The sequence below is a fragment of the Strongylocentrotus purpuratus genome, unplaced genomic scaffold (genome assembly GCF_000002235.5).
Source record: "Strongylocentrotus purpuratus isolate Spur 01 unplaced genomic scaffold, Spur_5.0 spur5_scaffold_19, whole genome shotgun sequence".
In the NCBI taxonomy this organism is placed as follows: Eukaryota; Metazoa; Echinodermata; class Echinoidea; order Camarodonta; family Strongylocentrotidae; genus Strongylocentrotus; species Strongylocentrotus purpuratus.
This window is the reverse complement of record NW_022145604.1, coordinates 18,741,294-18,757,483: the sequence shown is the minus strand read 5'-3', so window position 1 is coordinate 18,757,483 and position 16,190 is coordinate 18,741,294. Positions and strand designations below refer to the sequence as shown.

The 16,190-nt window shown below is 37.6% G+C and overlaps 2 protein-coding genes across 2 annotated transcripts in view; both read left to right on the top strand.

The window, feature by feature from the left end:
- Positions 1-1,374: 1,374 nt before the first annotated feature.
- LOC762791 (protein FAM221A) lies at positions 1,375-6,521 on the top strand. The gene is made up of 6 exons (XM_001198541.4): positions 1,375-1,554; positions 2,789-2,962; positions 3,613-3,803; positions 4,362-4,571; positions 5,532-5,734; positions 6,214-6,521. Exons 1-6 carry the CDS (start codon positions 1,478-1,480, stop codon positions 6,361-6,363), a joined length of 1,005 nt encoding a protein of 334 aa, XP_001198541.2. The 5' UTR covers positions 1,375-1,477; the 3' UTR covers positions 6,364-6,521.
- A 6,887-nt stretch (positions 6,522-13,408) lies between these two features.
- Positions 13,409-16,190, top strand: part of LOC593812 (WD repeat-containing protein 75) — a 51,126-nt gene continuing 48,344 nt past the window's right edge. The window contains exons 1-2 of the mRNA XM_030990509.1: positions 13,409-13,514; positions 14,418-14,547. Of these exons, the coding sequence (XP_030846369.1) occupies positions 13,429-13,514; positions 14,418-14,547 (216 nt within the window). The 5' untranslated portion in view covers positions 13,409-13,428. The remainder of the gene's footprint in view (positions 13,515-14,417; positions 14,548-16,190) is intronic.

Sequence of the window (16,190 nt, the reverse complement as noted above, 5' to 3'; positions counted from 1 at the left end):
TGAATGATATAAAAACAACGGCTAAAGACAAGACATAATTATAAGGAGAAAGATAGGCAGAGTAGAACTAATATATTATTTGTTGTAGGCCTACTTCGAGCAATTATTATGTAAACGTACAATGTACATTGTAAAGCGCTTTGAGAGGGCCTTCGGTCCTGAAATGCGATATAAAAGAATTTAAAAAAACTATTATTATTATTATTATAATAATGATAAAAATAATAATTCAAATAAAATTTATTTATTTATTTAATTAGGGCAATTTGACCACATTTCCCCTTCTCCTTTTCTTCCTCCTCCTCCGTGTTCTTCTTCGCATCTCTTTTTCTTAATTGTCGCTGTATTAAATATTGCAGCAGTCAAGTCTGTCTATAGTTAGTAATTAGTAATTATAATTTTTTAATACCAATTCTAGGTTTACTTTATTCACGTACGGTTTACTTGATGATTGTTTAACCTGACTGTTCAGAAAGCATTATATGCTTGTAAGACGTGAACAATCAAGGGACCGACGACTTGAAGTCCCCTCCGAGGGACTATATGTAAAGCTCATATAGAGAACATTTCAGTATAATGCGCTATATACGAATTTACTTTATTGTAAGTAGTAGGCCTATATTATTATTCTTTTTCCAATTTTTCTTCTTGTTTTCTTCTTCTTATTTTTCTTCTTATAATTCTTCTTCTATAAATAATTCTCCTCCTCCTTCATCTTCTTAATTCGTGCTTCTATCTTCTTTCTTTAAATCTTTGGGGAATTAGATATATCGTGAAGCCCCGAGTGAAGCCGCTCCTTAAACAATTAAGCCTTTTGATGAGATCGGCCCTAAGCGGCCTAATCAGACACATTTGTTTTATTATACAACTAGGGCCAGGGAGATAGAGATGGAGAAAAAAGGCCGTTTTGGTGATTTGATGAATCTGCATGAATACCGCCGAGCAGGCGCGTACGCAGGGGGGGGGGGGGTGTTTGGGGGTTAGGTTAAACCCCCTCCTTTGGTATTTTTATGTGTGTAAACCCCCATAAACGCCCCCCCCCCCCTTTGATTTTTTTTTTTTTTAAATAATTATAACAAATAAAAAAAATTAAAAAAATTAAAATATTCCCATGGCTGACCTAAAAAAAGGGACCTTACCCCATTTTCAGCCCGATTTAAAAATGTTAAACCCCCCCCCCCCTTAAAAAAAAAATCCTTCGTACACGCCTGCCGCCGAGAGACTTTCATTTCCGCGGTTTTCGTGGTATTACGAAGCCCTACTTGGTTTATTAAAGCCCATAGAAAATAACAATATACATAACATTGTTGGCGAATACGTGTGGATACTGTGGCGTCTAAACCGCGGGCTAAACGTATCTCCTCGGTAACGTATGACGCTGAGCTGCGACGACTCCAATCTCATCTTTCTGAAACGCGTTTTATTTGAAATAACATAGACTCTAGGCCTAGGCCTACGCTAAAAAAATAGTTGGAGGATGGGTGACAGAGGATATAATCTAAAGTTTGGACCAGGGGCCGCTGAATCAGTGGATCAGTACCTGGAGTACAAACGGTAAAACTCTTTCTTTTTCTCAGCTGTGTATAACACAGTCTGTCTGGTGTAGATCTAGGCCTAGGCCGACCCGGAGCTCCGACGCCGATGCGGAGGGCGTCCGACGCCTTCGGCATCGGCGTCGGAGCTCCCTGGAGTTAGGTAGGGGTATGCAGGTGGACCATTACACCAGGGTTTCCCCCTACTCTTATACAAATAGTGCAATGGGTTCTTAACGTGCAAGGCTCTCATGTAGGCCTACACAAGGCCTTAACGTCCTATCCGAGGGATGGAGTGTTTTCCACTTGACATAACCTGCATCTATGATCAATGGAAGGGGCACGTTAACACAAAACGCAGGCTTCAGTCATCCTCCTGGCCCTGGGTGGGAGTCAAACCCGGGATCTTTGGTTCGACAGGCAGACGCTTTACCGACTGAGCCAAGGCCAAGCCAGGGAATAATAGACCTCTAATAGGGATTAGCCTAGGCATAAGCCGTACAGTAATGAGCATGCTGATGTTCATCGAATTCGAAAGATCATCACATTTTTGATGAATTTTCGCTTCAACCCCAGGCATGTTAATGTGCACACAAAGCAAATTGCAGTTTTGTACACAAACACTAAGGTCACTAGGTGTTATACAAGAACTACTTAGACCTAATTAATGTATTTCATTCTACAGAGAGCACAAATTCAACCGGAATACCGCGAATAAGTAGTAGATCTAGAGTCTGGACTAGAGTCTATTAATAGAATCTAGATCTAGTATTCTAGGCGTTGTGGAGTGCGCCTGTAATCCTGCTAACGGTGGAAGTTACAAACTGATTCAGCCGAGAACGCAGGTTTGAAACTGAGTGATGTCTTTCGGATAGTGACGTTTAAAGGTCGGTCCCCAGACGTAAATAATCATATCTGATTGATACACGTCTGTAAAAATCCAATACACACACACACATACTACTATTTACTAGTAATACTAATAGAAAATATAAAACCAAGATAAAGGAAATTTCCCTAAAAGTAAAACACTAAATTGTAGAAGGATTTTAATAGCTTCTAAAGGCCTATGGTCTACTCATCATTCTTCTCCTGAATCGTGCGGTCTATTTTTTATTTTAGGTGCTTTTATCTTATCAACTTAGACATCAACGTCTGCCATTCCGAGACTAGATTGATCAGTTAAGATCAACTATATTATAGACTGTATAGTCATTAATTTCATTAAAATTTAAAACATACATTTACAATAACAGGATTGTTGGTGAAGATGATGGCGGAACCTTGTTCACACCAGAGCAGTATGAGGCGTACAAGAAGAAGGTGGTCCCAACCCGTATGAAGAACCGTTTGTTTGTGAGCTGGACGTCTCCTACTGGGATGGACTGCAAGATGATCGGTCCAGAAACAAAGTGCTTCTGTCAACATAGGTAGTATTTCTCTAATTAAAACAAGTTCAGAGTTTACTTGAGGTCTAAATAAATTAACTCTCCATAAAAATAACAAAACAATATTCCTCTTATATACAGAATAATGAAAATTGCTTCCGTTTTGGTTTGTAAATTCGCATTGTGGCGGAGGCATCATTTTCAACTGCGCGCAGTCGAAGATCCATCTAGTTTTTTTACAACTTGTAAAATAAATGAATGCCAACTACGCCAACAAGGGTCCAGGGTGTATTTACTGAGCTCTGTGTTATTCAGAAATGTGAAGCGTTTTACACTAACAATGTAAATCATTTTAACAAAATAAAGAAACACTGCTATTTTGGCCTGTCACATCTGAAAGAGCGTATTACACATTTTATTACAAAAGAAAATAAAGAAACACTGCTATTTTGGCCTGTCACATCTGAAAGAGCGTATTACACATTTTATTACAAAAGAAAATAAAGAAAACGTTGCTATTTTGCCCCATCACATCTGAAAGAGAGTAGGCTACCGGTATTAGGAAAGAAAATTAAAACATAAGCTGTGATATTCAGTATTTTATCTGAACTAGACTTTAGTGAATGATAAATATTGTTCTCCACCTCTTTATGTTTGTAATATGAAATCTTGCTTCGTATTCCATCCTTCAGGTACAAGCAACACAAGACAGATTTTGAGAAGATCCCGACAGAGCGCCCTATCATGCTACCATGCCGGGTCAAAGGTTGCAAGTGCGTCTCCTACAACTACGTGCCTCAAAACGGCAGCCAGCCAATCAGATGCCGGTGTAAGCATTATTCCGATGATCACACTGAAGACCAACACCACGGGTGCCGTAAATGTAAGTTTGGTGGGCTATATCAGACGTTTTATTTGGTGACATTTGCTCCAAGATTTATTTCATCCAAAATGTGGGACGTACATGCCAGGCCTGAGGTTATGGTTGCGTAGGATGTTTGGTTAACGACTCCGTTAAGAATTCATTTCATGTTGGAAATAGCTCTTGCAGCCTGTAATGCCAAACCCTGCCTTTGGTAAATATATATGTTGTGATTTGCTGAGAATACCTTTTATCAATTACTAGTGTATTGGTGACATGAAAATTATAAAACCAGTTACAGAGGCCTGCCTAAATCTCTTTGTTTCGCCTCCTCTAATTAAAGCCCCTCTGCACTAGTTTGGCCAGGAGGGATTAGACCTCCCTGCAAGGTCACTGACAGGTGGTTATCTCATCAAATCAGCTTTCAATTAACATAAGAAAAAGGGGATTTTGGGGGACCAATGATCACTGATTAGGCATTGTTTGCTATATAGAAGGCGCAAATAGCTATAAGTAGTGTAGTGGGTCTTTAATATTGCCTTACCAAGCCATTTTTTTCTGTTACCACTTTTGATTCAGCTGGATGCCAATGTGTAGCTTTCAAGAGTTCCTACACCTGCAGCTGTTCCCAGCCTACCTACGCACACGAGACCATCGTAGAAACCAAGGATGAGCGAAAGGCCAGGGGTCATCCTGTGGGCCATGATGTTCCCTATGCAGCCATGGGGGGACTGACGGGGTTTAGCTCCCTAGCAGAGGGCTACATGAGGCTGGATGACAGTGGACTAGGTGGGTAGCTTTGCCGGTAATTAAGGTTGGGGAGGGGTAGGGGGTGGGAGGCTGGGGGCTAGACCATGCAGTGTCAATAATAGTCGGTGTGAAACAACCAATGTTATTAATGTTCTTATGAAGCTGTGGTGGGATTTAAGGTGTTCAGCTCCTTAACAGAAGGGTACACGAGGCTGGATGATATTGGCCGGGATAGGGATAGTTAGGGGGGGGGGGGGGGGGGGGGGGGGGGGGGGGGAGATAGTAGAAGAGGTGGGTAACTGTACCTAGTACTATGTTGGGTGTGGGGGGGGGGTGGCGCAGAGGAGATTACAGGCTAGACAACTTCTTATTAATAATCATTGTGAAAATATTTAATGTCCCTACATGTATATTCCCTGTTCAGCTGAGCTATGGTGCACTGAATGAATTAAGATATTTACAGGTCCCTAGCCAAGGGGTACAAATGAACTGAAGTTCTTAAATAAACTAGCTAGACAACTCCATACCCATAGGTAAACATTTCTCAAATCTTCTATGCTCCCTATGCAGTTGTAAGTGTGGAAAAGAGGTGGGGGGATTTGATATTCTATCAAAAAATGTTAGTAGTTCCCTTACCAAGTGGTACATGGGAGCGAGATGAAAGTGGAAAAGGGTGGCTAACTGTTCCCTAACGGGGGTTCGGCAAGCTAACAAATCTATGATAGATAAACATACAGTAGTGTTATGATGTTTCCTATATACTGTCAAAATGATTAAATAAATTTAATACCTTTAATGATAAGAAGAAGTATACCTGACTATTTCTTTTAAAGCGCTTTATCATTAACTGACCAAAGTGTTGACAGTATTATTATTACCCCAGTCACTGGATTCTGCACCAAATAGTGCACATTCTCCACTTCCTGGGAATCATTCTGACTTACTGTAATACACTAGTAAGCTAATAAATTAACAATCAAGTCACTTCCATCCCGTAAGGTACGCCGGATGAAGCCTTCCTGAACCAAGCAATAGGAGCAAGCGATCATCCATTCCTGCGCATGCATGCACCTACCCTCAACCGGCTGGAAGCCGGCAGGAATGGTCAAGAAGTGGCCCAGCTGACCGACGACATGGCTAACTTCAAGTTAACAGGCACTGATGCCGATATGGAATACTATGAGAAAAGATACCAGCAAAGGGTGAGTTCTAGATATGAGATAAAACCGCGACTTGATTGGTTGCATTCTTCTTCAAACTGTGAACCCAATTTTGATCGACACATCCAATATGTTTACGGATATTTCTAAATGTTTCTTGACCCATAGCAAAATGGGCAAAATTTAGCATTTCGAACAGCTACAAAACAACACAAAAGAGGTAATAAATTCAAATGAAAGCTTCTGATATACACCATGTGGTAGCTCTTGTAAGATTCTCACCTACCATGCAAATATCAAGTACTGTAAAACCATACTTTCTTGTGTGCGAGAAACTGTCAATTGCATGTCAGGCCCAGATATGCAAAATTTGTTGCCATTCAGAAAGTCTTATGGCGCAAAACAGTGATAGTGAACATTCCATGAAAGTTTTATGCCACAAAAGTTCTTGGTGCTACAGTTTTATACCAGAATCGTCCTTATAGTTATTTCCATTTTATTTTTCTTGTGGTTATGCCCAGCTAAAAGAAGAGCGGATGAGAGCAAGAGCTGCCCCTAACATCAAACCTCCTGCTCGTAGACAAGCCTTGCCACAGACAAGATCAGGATCATCAAGTGCTGCCAAGGCAAAGACCACATCCTCAAGATCTGGGAAACCTTCTGGGAAGTAGCTTATTCCTGCAATATGAGTTGTACTGTTCAGATTAAATTATTTAAAGCCTGTCTGTACTAGTTTGGTTAGGGGGATTGGACCTCCCTGCAACGTTATGACAGGTGGTTATCTCATCAAATCAGCTCTCAATTAACATAAGAAAAAGAGGATTATGGGGGACCAACAGGCACTGATTAGGCATTGTTTGAGATATAGAGGGCGCAAGTAGCTATTAGTAGTGCAGTGGGGCTTTAACCAAAAGTAGCAAAGGCCACATGCTCAAGAGCTGGGAAACCAGCTTATTTCCTGCAGTAGCTGTACTGTTTAAATCGCATTGATTAACCAAAGTCAAGCGCGACTAGAACAAAAGCTACATCATGAAGATTACGGAAATCAGCTACTGGACAATTTCACATTGCAAGTATTGAGCCAACCACTGGGTGCCAGTGAGGTAAAGGCTACACCATCAAGATTGTAGGAAACCTAGAGGAAACTAAGGGAACTCCTGCAATCGGACCTGGGGGGTGTTTCACAAAGATCCTAAGTTGAACTTATCTCTAAGTTGGACTTAAAATTTATGGGAAGCCATTAGCATCCTTGAAAACATTTTGTAATTTTTTTTTAGAAGGCATAAAATGTTGATTCAAATCATTCATATTTTCTATTATCATGGGAGAGTTCATGTTCTTGATGTGGAATTGATGAAAAGTCTAAAATACTCCTATTTTTGCTTTTGAATATATTTCATTTTAAGGCTCCAATGGCTGTCCATACTTTTTAAGTCCAACTTAGTGTTAAGTTCTACTTAGGATCTTTGTGAAACACTCCCCTGGACCAAGCTTAACCATGGCTGTTCTTATTGCATAGATATACCCAACCACTCCTAGGAGCTTGTAAACAGAGGCAATATCTGGAAGATCTGACAAAACCTTCTGGAGATAAGTAACTGTCGTGTGCAGCAAGATCTGCACTAAAGCTGTTCAAATGGCATGGATTAATCCTAAAACCAACCACTAAGTTAAAATAACCATACCCTAAGTCTAAGACCACATCATCAAAGTTCTTGTCTAATGGATAGATCCCTCCACTTCACAAATATCAATTGGCAAGACATTATTCTACAGTTGCCACACCCAACCCAGGTGAAGTAGGAAGCGGGTTACCTGATTAGATTATGCCTTTAAACCTCATCTGTACTAGTCTATAGGAGGGATTAGACCACCCTGCAAGGTCACCGGACAGGTGGTTGTCTCATCAACTTACATGCAGCTCTCAATTAACCTAAGAAAAAGAGGATCATAGGAGACCAATGGTCACCGATAAGGCATTTTTTTCTATATAGAGGGAGCAAGTATTTACAAGTAGTACAGTGTGGCTTTAAACTCTGTGTGCGCTGATAACAATTGCTGGAGGTGATCATTTCCCAAAATTTGTGGAAGTGCATATAGAATGGATGTTTTATCAAAATGTGATATGCATTCCTCACAAATAATATATTACTATTTTTTTGTTTAGGGTTCAACCCTTTCAACAATAGTAATACTATCACCTTGATATTAAGTGTCTTCAAATTCAAATGACTATATAACATATATTGAAGTACAATGTCTTGTTGCTATATATGTAATATACAATTTCTATGCAGCATATATATGTGAATCATTTGATTGAGTGGTTTAGAACTAGATAGAATTGCAATGATTTTACCCATACTTTCACCTTGACATTAAATGTATGCAAATTCAAATGACTATATAATGGTAATATACTGAAGTACACTGTCTTGTTGTTATATGTAATATACGATTTCTATGCAGCAAATATAATGCATGGGTCATTTGATTGAGTGGTTGATAACTAGATAGATTTCTTGCTTCTGCAATTGTAGTATTCAGCCATATAATGTGCTGACGTGAGCGGTGTGGGAGAGAGGTCACCATCTACTGTTGAACATCGTACATGTATTTGATGTAGGGTCAATTTCAATGATATCAAGCTAGATAAATTAAAATGCAAATAAGGATAAATGTTGTGTCTTTATGAGATGGTTTAAAATGGAGTTATGTGCACATTTCCAGATGTAAAGTTTTAAATGATTGAGAGGGGGGACAAAATTAGAAGTAGTTTTATGACAGTAATGTTGTAGATGTTTTGGTTATACTTTCCATAAAATAACACAATCATCATCTCTCTAAAACAATAGTAGGGAATTTCACACGTTGCAGATGAGCAATTTTGTTAATAATATATTCAAAATAGTGTTTTGAAGTATTTGTATTACAATTGTTATTATATTTATATATGTATCTGAATGTCAAACAATTAAGAGTTTTTAAACCCTGATATCTCCCATGTTTTTTTTTCTTCATTGGTTTTGTAGATTTTTTTTTTTACTGAGCTTTCATATCATTTATTTATTTTGGAGCCAGAAATAGGTAGTGAAAAGTACTGGATGATTTGGTTGTCATTTTTTAAAGGTTTGTCACATGACTGATTGCATTCAGGGAATGTTGTACATTGGAAGGCCATCCAAAATAGGTGTGAGATCAATCTTTTGAATAATAATATGTGAACAACTTATAGGAACTGAAATAGGGATTAGGGGGTCTGAATTCTTGAATAGTACATCTACGATATTAATATATGGAAATGGCTCATATATATGTAGCTTGATAACCCTCTGATAATATACATATTGAAATTTATTCTATTAATTTATTTCCATAACCCAGGGAAACCATATTATGACCCTAGGTTATGTCTATTTATATATAATATATCTAATTAAAGAATGATATTTAGCCCTCCACAGTTGGCTCCTTTTTTGGATAAAGTCAAAATAACAAAGAAACAATAGATATATTGATTGGAATAAGTTACTGGGTTTACAATGCAGTGCAGGATCTGTAAAGAAGACTACAAACTTTCTTTTTTAGTGAAGAAATGCAGCTAAGGTTTTGGATAATCTGTGTTTCACTCTGGTATATTAAAAAATAAGTCTTTTCTTACCGAATTATAGCAATTAAGTGTACAAATGTATTTTTAATATTACAGTATATATTTTTGAGAGATATTCACAAAATGGCCAAAATTATATTAAATGATTGATTTATTGATTTTTAAAAACCAACTTTGTATAGAAGGGAAGTTTGCTAATGGTACTAGTATGGCTTCTATGAAGCTGAATAATGATGTAAGTGAGAATATATCCTCTTTAGAGGAACATGCTTTGATTGTTATAATTTAACTGGACATTCTACCATTTGGACATCCTACCATTTGGACATCGTTGAATCATATCAAATCTATAACTGTAAGCAGTATTGTATATTGAATACCCCAAAGTTTTCTGGCAAATGTGTATTTCTAGCTGCACCTTTGTAACAGTAACTGAACTGGGGAACTTGACTTATTTCATTCACACACAGATATTTTCCTTTCGCTTAAGTTGCTTTTAATAAAGTTTATGTGTGTATATAAATATTTTACTTCAGCCATGGTCCATAGATCTAAAAATCATTTATACCCTTATATTTAAATTGTTAGGTTATGTGATAACCAACAGATAAAGAAATACAAAAAATTAGTGCAACAACATGGAATGAACATTTATTGGAAAGGTTAATTTCATTTTCTTATTAGAGTATACAGTTGTTGTTGCCAGAGTGTAGTTGTGTGCAATTATAACGATTAGGCCTAAGTACTTTAGAATGTGTGTCTATTACTAGCAATTAGACATATTTAAAAGTAAGAAAGATTTGATATTAGCTATCAGATGTACTTGTATCTTACAACATGTCTGTGATAAAACTAGGGTGTCTTTCGTACAGATTTTACTTGAATTTCCGTCCTTTGTGTTATTTTCTATCTTGTTAATGAATTTGTGCAAATATTAAATGTGATACTCAAATTGCTATAATATTAAGCCAAGGATGCTCTATTATTTTGTTTGTATTCATTTTGTTTACCTCATTGATGCACGGCACCTATATTGATGTCCTTGAGCTGTTACCAGTGACCCGTTCTGAGTGCTTGTTAGTTGTTCATGTAGGCTATTTATGTACACTATCTTCAGGAAAGGGGGGGGGGGTATTTGCAGCTAGCAAAGACAGGGTGTGGCCTACCCATTCCCCCACCTTAGCTTGAAAACCAAGTGGATACTTTCAATTATTAAGAAACAAAATGTCCCCTGTCCCCTTTTTTCATTCTTCTCTTCCTCGTCTTCTTCTTCTTCTTCGTTTCATCTTTTTCCTTTCTCCTTCTATAAAGTCGGAGCAGACCTCTATTCCTGTAATTGAATATTCTCCTCGTTTCATTATTACACGATTTTCAACTATTTTTAAGTATTCATATTATCTTAACTCTTACCAGATTTGTTATGAGTAATACCTTTCAGAGCAAGAAAGATATTCATAGATATAAAACCAGGATTTCAGCAGACACTCGTGTAATATTGGGTCATTCTTCCTTTTAAAATAATATATTTTTTATGCGAAGGATCCAATATATATCTGGAACGAACTCCCCCCAAAACTTAAAAAGTTGATTGGTTGGTCGGTTTAGTTATGATCATAAGATATGAAATTTAAACATCACAACACATAAAGAAACACTAATATACTTTACGTGGACTATTCTAGAACAATGAAATGAAGATCGAGGGATCACCCGTGTGCATCATTCAAGAAACTGAAGCTTTGCATCTGACAGCCGCCCTTTTTATGTTTGTAATTACCATTGAATGTCTCTTTTTTTTGTTAGTCTTTGTATTTTGTGTAGGATTGTCTACCTTTAAGTTTCTATAATTTCTGATAATCCGACCGTTTCGTTTGTATTTTCCATTGTTGTCTTATCCATATTTGTAAGTTGTTATTGTATTTGTGTTACTTTGCATGTTTGATGAATTTAATTCGATGCAATACAATTCCATTCTTCTTCTCCTCCTTCTTCTTCTTCTTTTTCTTTCGTTTTCTCAGTGATCATATGAGTAAAAGGGCACCTAATATTTTGGATGACCTTATGTCTATAACGTCACAGCAAAGCTCAAGGAATATTGTGCCCCCCCCCCCTCCCATTAGTGTAATCAAGAAGATCAAACCATGCCACACATAGTTATGACATGCGCACACGTACGCGATCAAAGTTCAATTCTTGGAGCTCCCATAGAGATTGTAAGATGACCCCTATTTGGAGCTTTGATCTTTGATCGTATGTGTGGCGTGATGAGCGTGTAACCAATAAGTTACCGGTAACTTCTTGGTGTAACTCATAGACAAATAAAGTGTCACCCTCCCCCTCCCCATCTCTCTATTAATTCCCTGGCCTACCATGCAAACCCAGTCATTTCCTTTTGATTTTTGTTTTGTTTTTGGTAGCTTTCATGAGTTAGGGTAAATGTTTCACATTTTTAATTGATTTGAAAAATAAAAAAAATTATCTGACGCAAATTAGATGTTAAAAATACGTGTGGTCCATTTGCAATTAAAAATCCAAGCTGATCACTATTACTTGTAAATCTAATCAATTGTGTAATGTTTGTTCTTTTCTGACTATTTATTGTTTCCTTGAAATTATTGAAATTATCGATTTGGTGGGGGGGGGGGGAGGAGCACAGAGATACTTTTGTTAAGACAAGAATCACGGCAGAGGCGGAGCTCCCGGGGGGTGGGGGTGGTAAGAAGGCACAGTGCCGGGCCCCCATTTTCTCAAGTACCACAACGTGCCCTTTTTAATAGGAATTGTGCCCATTTTTTTTCCTTATAAGTACGTACCCCCTTTTCACTGCTCTGGTAAGTTCCCCTATATTCAATTCTGCTAGGTGCCCCAATTATTTTGGCAAGTGCCCCTTCTCATTAGTACCCCTTTTAGGTGTGAGAAGTGACATTTCCCTTCTCATTAGTGCCCTTTTAGGTGTGAGAAGTAACATTTTCCCTTCTCATTAGTGCCCCTTTTCCCTTTTTAAGTGACCTTTCAAACATAATAAGTTCCCTTTGTTTCTTTTGATAAATGTTCATTTCCCTTTCTATATAATTTCGCTTTGACAAGTGCCCGTTTTCAACTATCTTTCCCATTTCCCATTTCTCCGGGGCCGGGGGGGGGGGGGGGGTATGGCAAGGTGCATATAATGGCCCCCAAATTTCATGACAACGAGCTTTATACGTGCCTCTTTTTAAAATATAATCACTAGTCCTTTTAAACCACCATGAGTCCGTGGCATATTTTACTCAACTGCTGAAAAAGGCATTCTTCCAACATCTCATCTTTTAAAAGCCATGCCTTTTGTTTGATAAAGGTTCAAACAATGAAGGAGTTTTCAAATTTAAGGCGCAACTGCATTTTCATCATCAAATGTCATTCATATTTTTTTTTTTTAATGAAGAAGCATATTTTATGTACTTGCTATGACAGTATGTTTTTATCACCTTATTTCCACCAGAACAATAGATTTATCATAGCCTACCTGACATAGCCCCTAATTCAAAGCGACTGGGATGGATTTCCCTCTAATTCCTCGCTACGCTCGCATGTTACATATTAAAGGTATTGTTTCCCATCTGACTAGATTGTGTTAAAACCCCATCCTGATTGATAATTTAATCTAAAGATTTTATCGGTCGCAAGTCGACTTCAGACATTTTAGAATTTTGCTCTCCTGCTTCGGCTCTCTTACATATGGATCATCGCTGATAATGTACTGATACTAATGCATGGGGATATAGATTCTATATCAATGTTTACATTTTTTCGCTGTGAGGTTACCCTATTGTGCCCCCCCCCCTTTTTTTTTTCTCTCCAGAAAGTGCCTTTTTTCCGAAGCTCTTCATGAAGAAAAAGAAAAACAAACGAGAAAAAAAAATGAGCCATCAGGGTTTTTGGTGAGCCATATTGGCAACAATCATCTCTGACCATGCTTTGCCCCCCCCCCCCCACCCCAACCCTCCCCCCCCCCCCCCCCCCCCCCCCCCCCCCCCCCCCCCCCCCCCCCCCCCCCCCCCCCTGCTCAAACTCGTACTCAAAACTTTTGCAAGGTTTGCGACTTTTGACAAAACGCCCCTTACGTCAGCCTTCAGTAGCAGCAAGCAAAATGGCAGCGACCATGAGTGGATCTGTGGCCGTGCGAGGTGGTGGAATTTTAACAAACCAGAGGCCAGTTTTTACCTCAGACAGCAAGTAAGTTTCTTTTAAATGCAACTCATTACATTATTTCTTGAAAACTTGTCATTGTTGTATATAAATGTGGACAAATATGGTATTGATGGTGAGCGATCGTGAGTGTGTGAACAGCACATGTCTGTACAGTCCCATGTGCCGGAAATGATGTTTATTGCCTTTTTTGGCGATAGTGGTTCTTGTAGCGCAAGATGTGACATTACTTCTTGTTTCCCAATCACACTTTTTTTTTGCAATATCATCATGGAAAATGTGTATCAGTATATTATTATCAAATATTTGTTGTAGGTTCATTGTTATTTTGGTGTTGTTGTCAATTGTAAATTGATTTCTTTGGAATTGAGGTTCAGAATTTGACATGTTTTCTTTCGTTTACTTTTAGAGTGCTTCTAAATTTAATTATTGTATGGATTATTTTTTAATGAACTTTAAAGTCTGAAAATCAGATTTTATAAATATTTAGATTCATGTAACTTTCCAAATCATTGTTCCTTAACATTTTTTAATGCCCAGGGGGTTTATTAGAGTTTATTTCTTTTAGAAATTTAGGCCAAAATAAAAGTAGATCTAATGAATATTTATATAATAGACCCTATTTGAGCTATGATAATATTGGACGACTCAAAGACGAGTCTAATATTGTCTTAGCGAGAGCAATATATTCTTGTATCACACGAAAACAAAGCCATACAATATTAGTCTGACTAGTGAAATAACAAAATTTGACTTACCTCTGTAAATATTTTTTTTTTTTCCCTTCCACTTTTCAAAATTTGAATATCTTCTAAACAATTCTTTCACAAATTATCATAATGAAATTGCATGATCAAAACTCAACATCATCTTCAAGAAAAGATATACTTCTCTGCAGTAGTGTCACTCATATTCTGTTGAACTTTGCAGGTGTCTGCTGGTATGCTCTGGGCACAGGGTCAAGATTATCAGCTGTCTGAGTGGAGAATGTATCAGGGAACTTACAGGTCACAGGTCAAATGTCAACGGAGTTCACATCAACCCATGGAACAAATTGCAGGTGAGATAGGATGAAGAAAAGGTCAAGTAGGAATTTCAAGTTTTCATAAATATTGTTATTGGAAAGATTATTATGTACAGAAGCCTATGATGTGTATCATTCAAATCAGCTCTTACAAAGGCATTGTAAGTCATCACACAATGAAATCACTTTCCATTGTACTTGCCCTTTGGTAACCTATATTTCATAGATATGTACACTTGCTGACTTTTGTGAAATCTAATACTCTTACATGGTCCAAATTTAAATTTGTATAAAAAGGACATGAAATGCAGACTGATTGATATAATTGTAATATTTTTTATTAACAGCAATTTAATTTGTTATCACCCATACTAGGCCATGGGCCGAGCGCAATTTTAGGGCTTAGTTTTCTTTTTTTGGACTGACTTTGTGGTACATAGTTTTTGGTAACCAGAAATTAGGATAAAAATACACAAATCCCAAATCAGCTTATCCCGCGACTGAATCCTTGTCGTTCGTATAAAACATAAGTTTAATTGACAAGTTATTTAAGAGTGTGTGCATGAACGAGACCGCCAATTTGAATAAACATTGTCATATTTCTTCCTCCAGGAAGAAAAATCGCCCAAATCCCCGTATACCCTATTATTAAGCGAGTACTCCCTCCCCCAAAACAAATTTTTTTTTTTTTAAATCAAAAAAAAAAAAAAAATCAAACATTTGAAAACATGTAAAATGTACTACAGGACTGGATATAAAAAAGACATATATCTTTTTTTATAGTTACAACTAGCAGGACCCGTGGAAAATCCACGGGATTCTAGGGGAGGGGGCCAAATAGATAGATAGATAGAGGCCTATGTGCTATCCAAAAAAAAATTAGATTATCTTTATATAGAGAATTTTTATAATATATGCTGTTTGACCATGAATAGCGCATCGTAAAGCAAACTATGTCAGATAGGATCTCGATAATGACTATTTATTTGCATTATTATTGTTGTGATTTCAATGTAGTTTCATGAAAAGACTACATATGCAGAGGCTTGGATTATGATTATGTTGGCATTGTTCACAAAATGTGTATAATTATTTTCAAAGTAAAGATTTTACGCGAAAAATCGGACGGTTTGTGCACAAATTGACTCGACTGTGTGTGGGACTGTGAGCGTAGAATCCAGTAAAAGATTTTTTTTTTCGGGGACTCGATCTATATCAAATTTTGGGAAAATTTTTGGGGGCTACTTTTTTTATCTTTCGGGGGCTCATTTTTCTTGGGCTAATTTTTCATTAATTCATTTAAAGATGCAGTTTGTTTAGTTTAGTAGCGTAGTGTTACGTTAAAAAAAGGCGTACTCTCTGCGTCAAGTTTCTACGCCGAAAGTACGTGAATTTTGTTAAACATATTAAATTGTTTGCGTCTATCTTGCATACTTTTTTGCGTCCCTCAGGGTAAAGTAACGTAGGCCATCGTACTCTCAGCTCAGCGTAGTTGGTACGCAACTCTACTATGGACCCCACGCCAATTAGTGATCGACCTGCCAGTGTCACAAATAAGGCATTAAAAATATGCTTTTCTGACCGTAATTAAATGCCTAAAACCCCTGAGCTTTCGGGGGTTCAGCCCTTTGTACCCGTGGACACCACGCCTGCACTCAAATCGCTTTGAGTTACCTGAC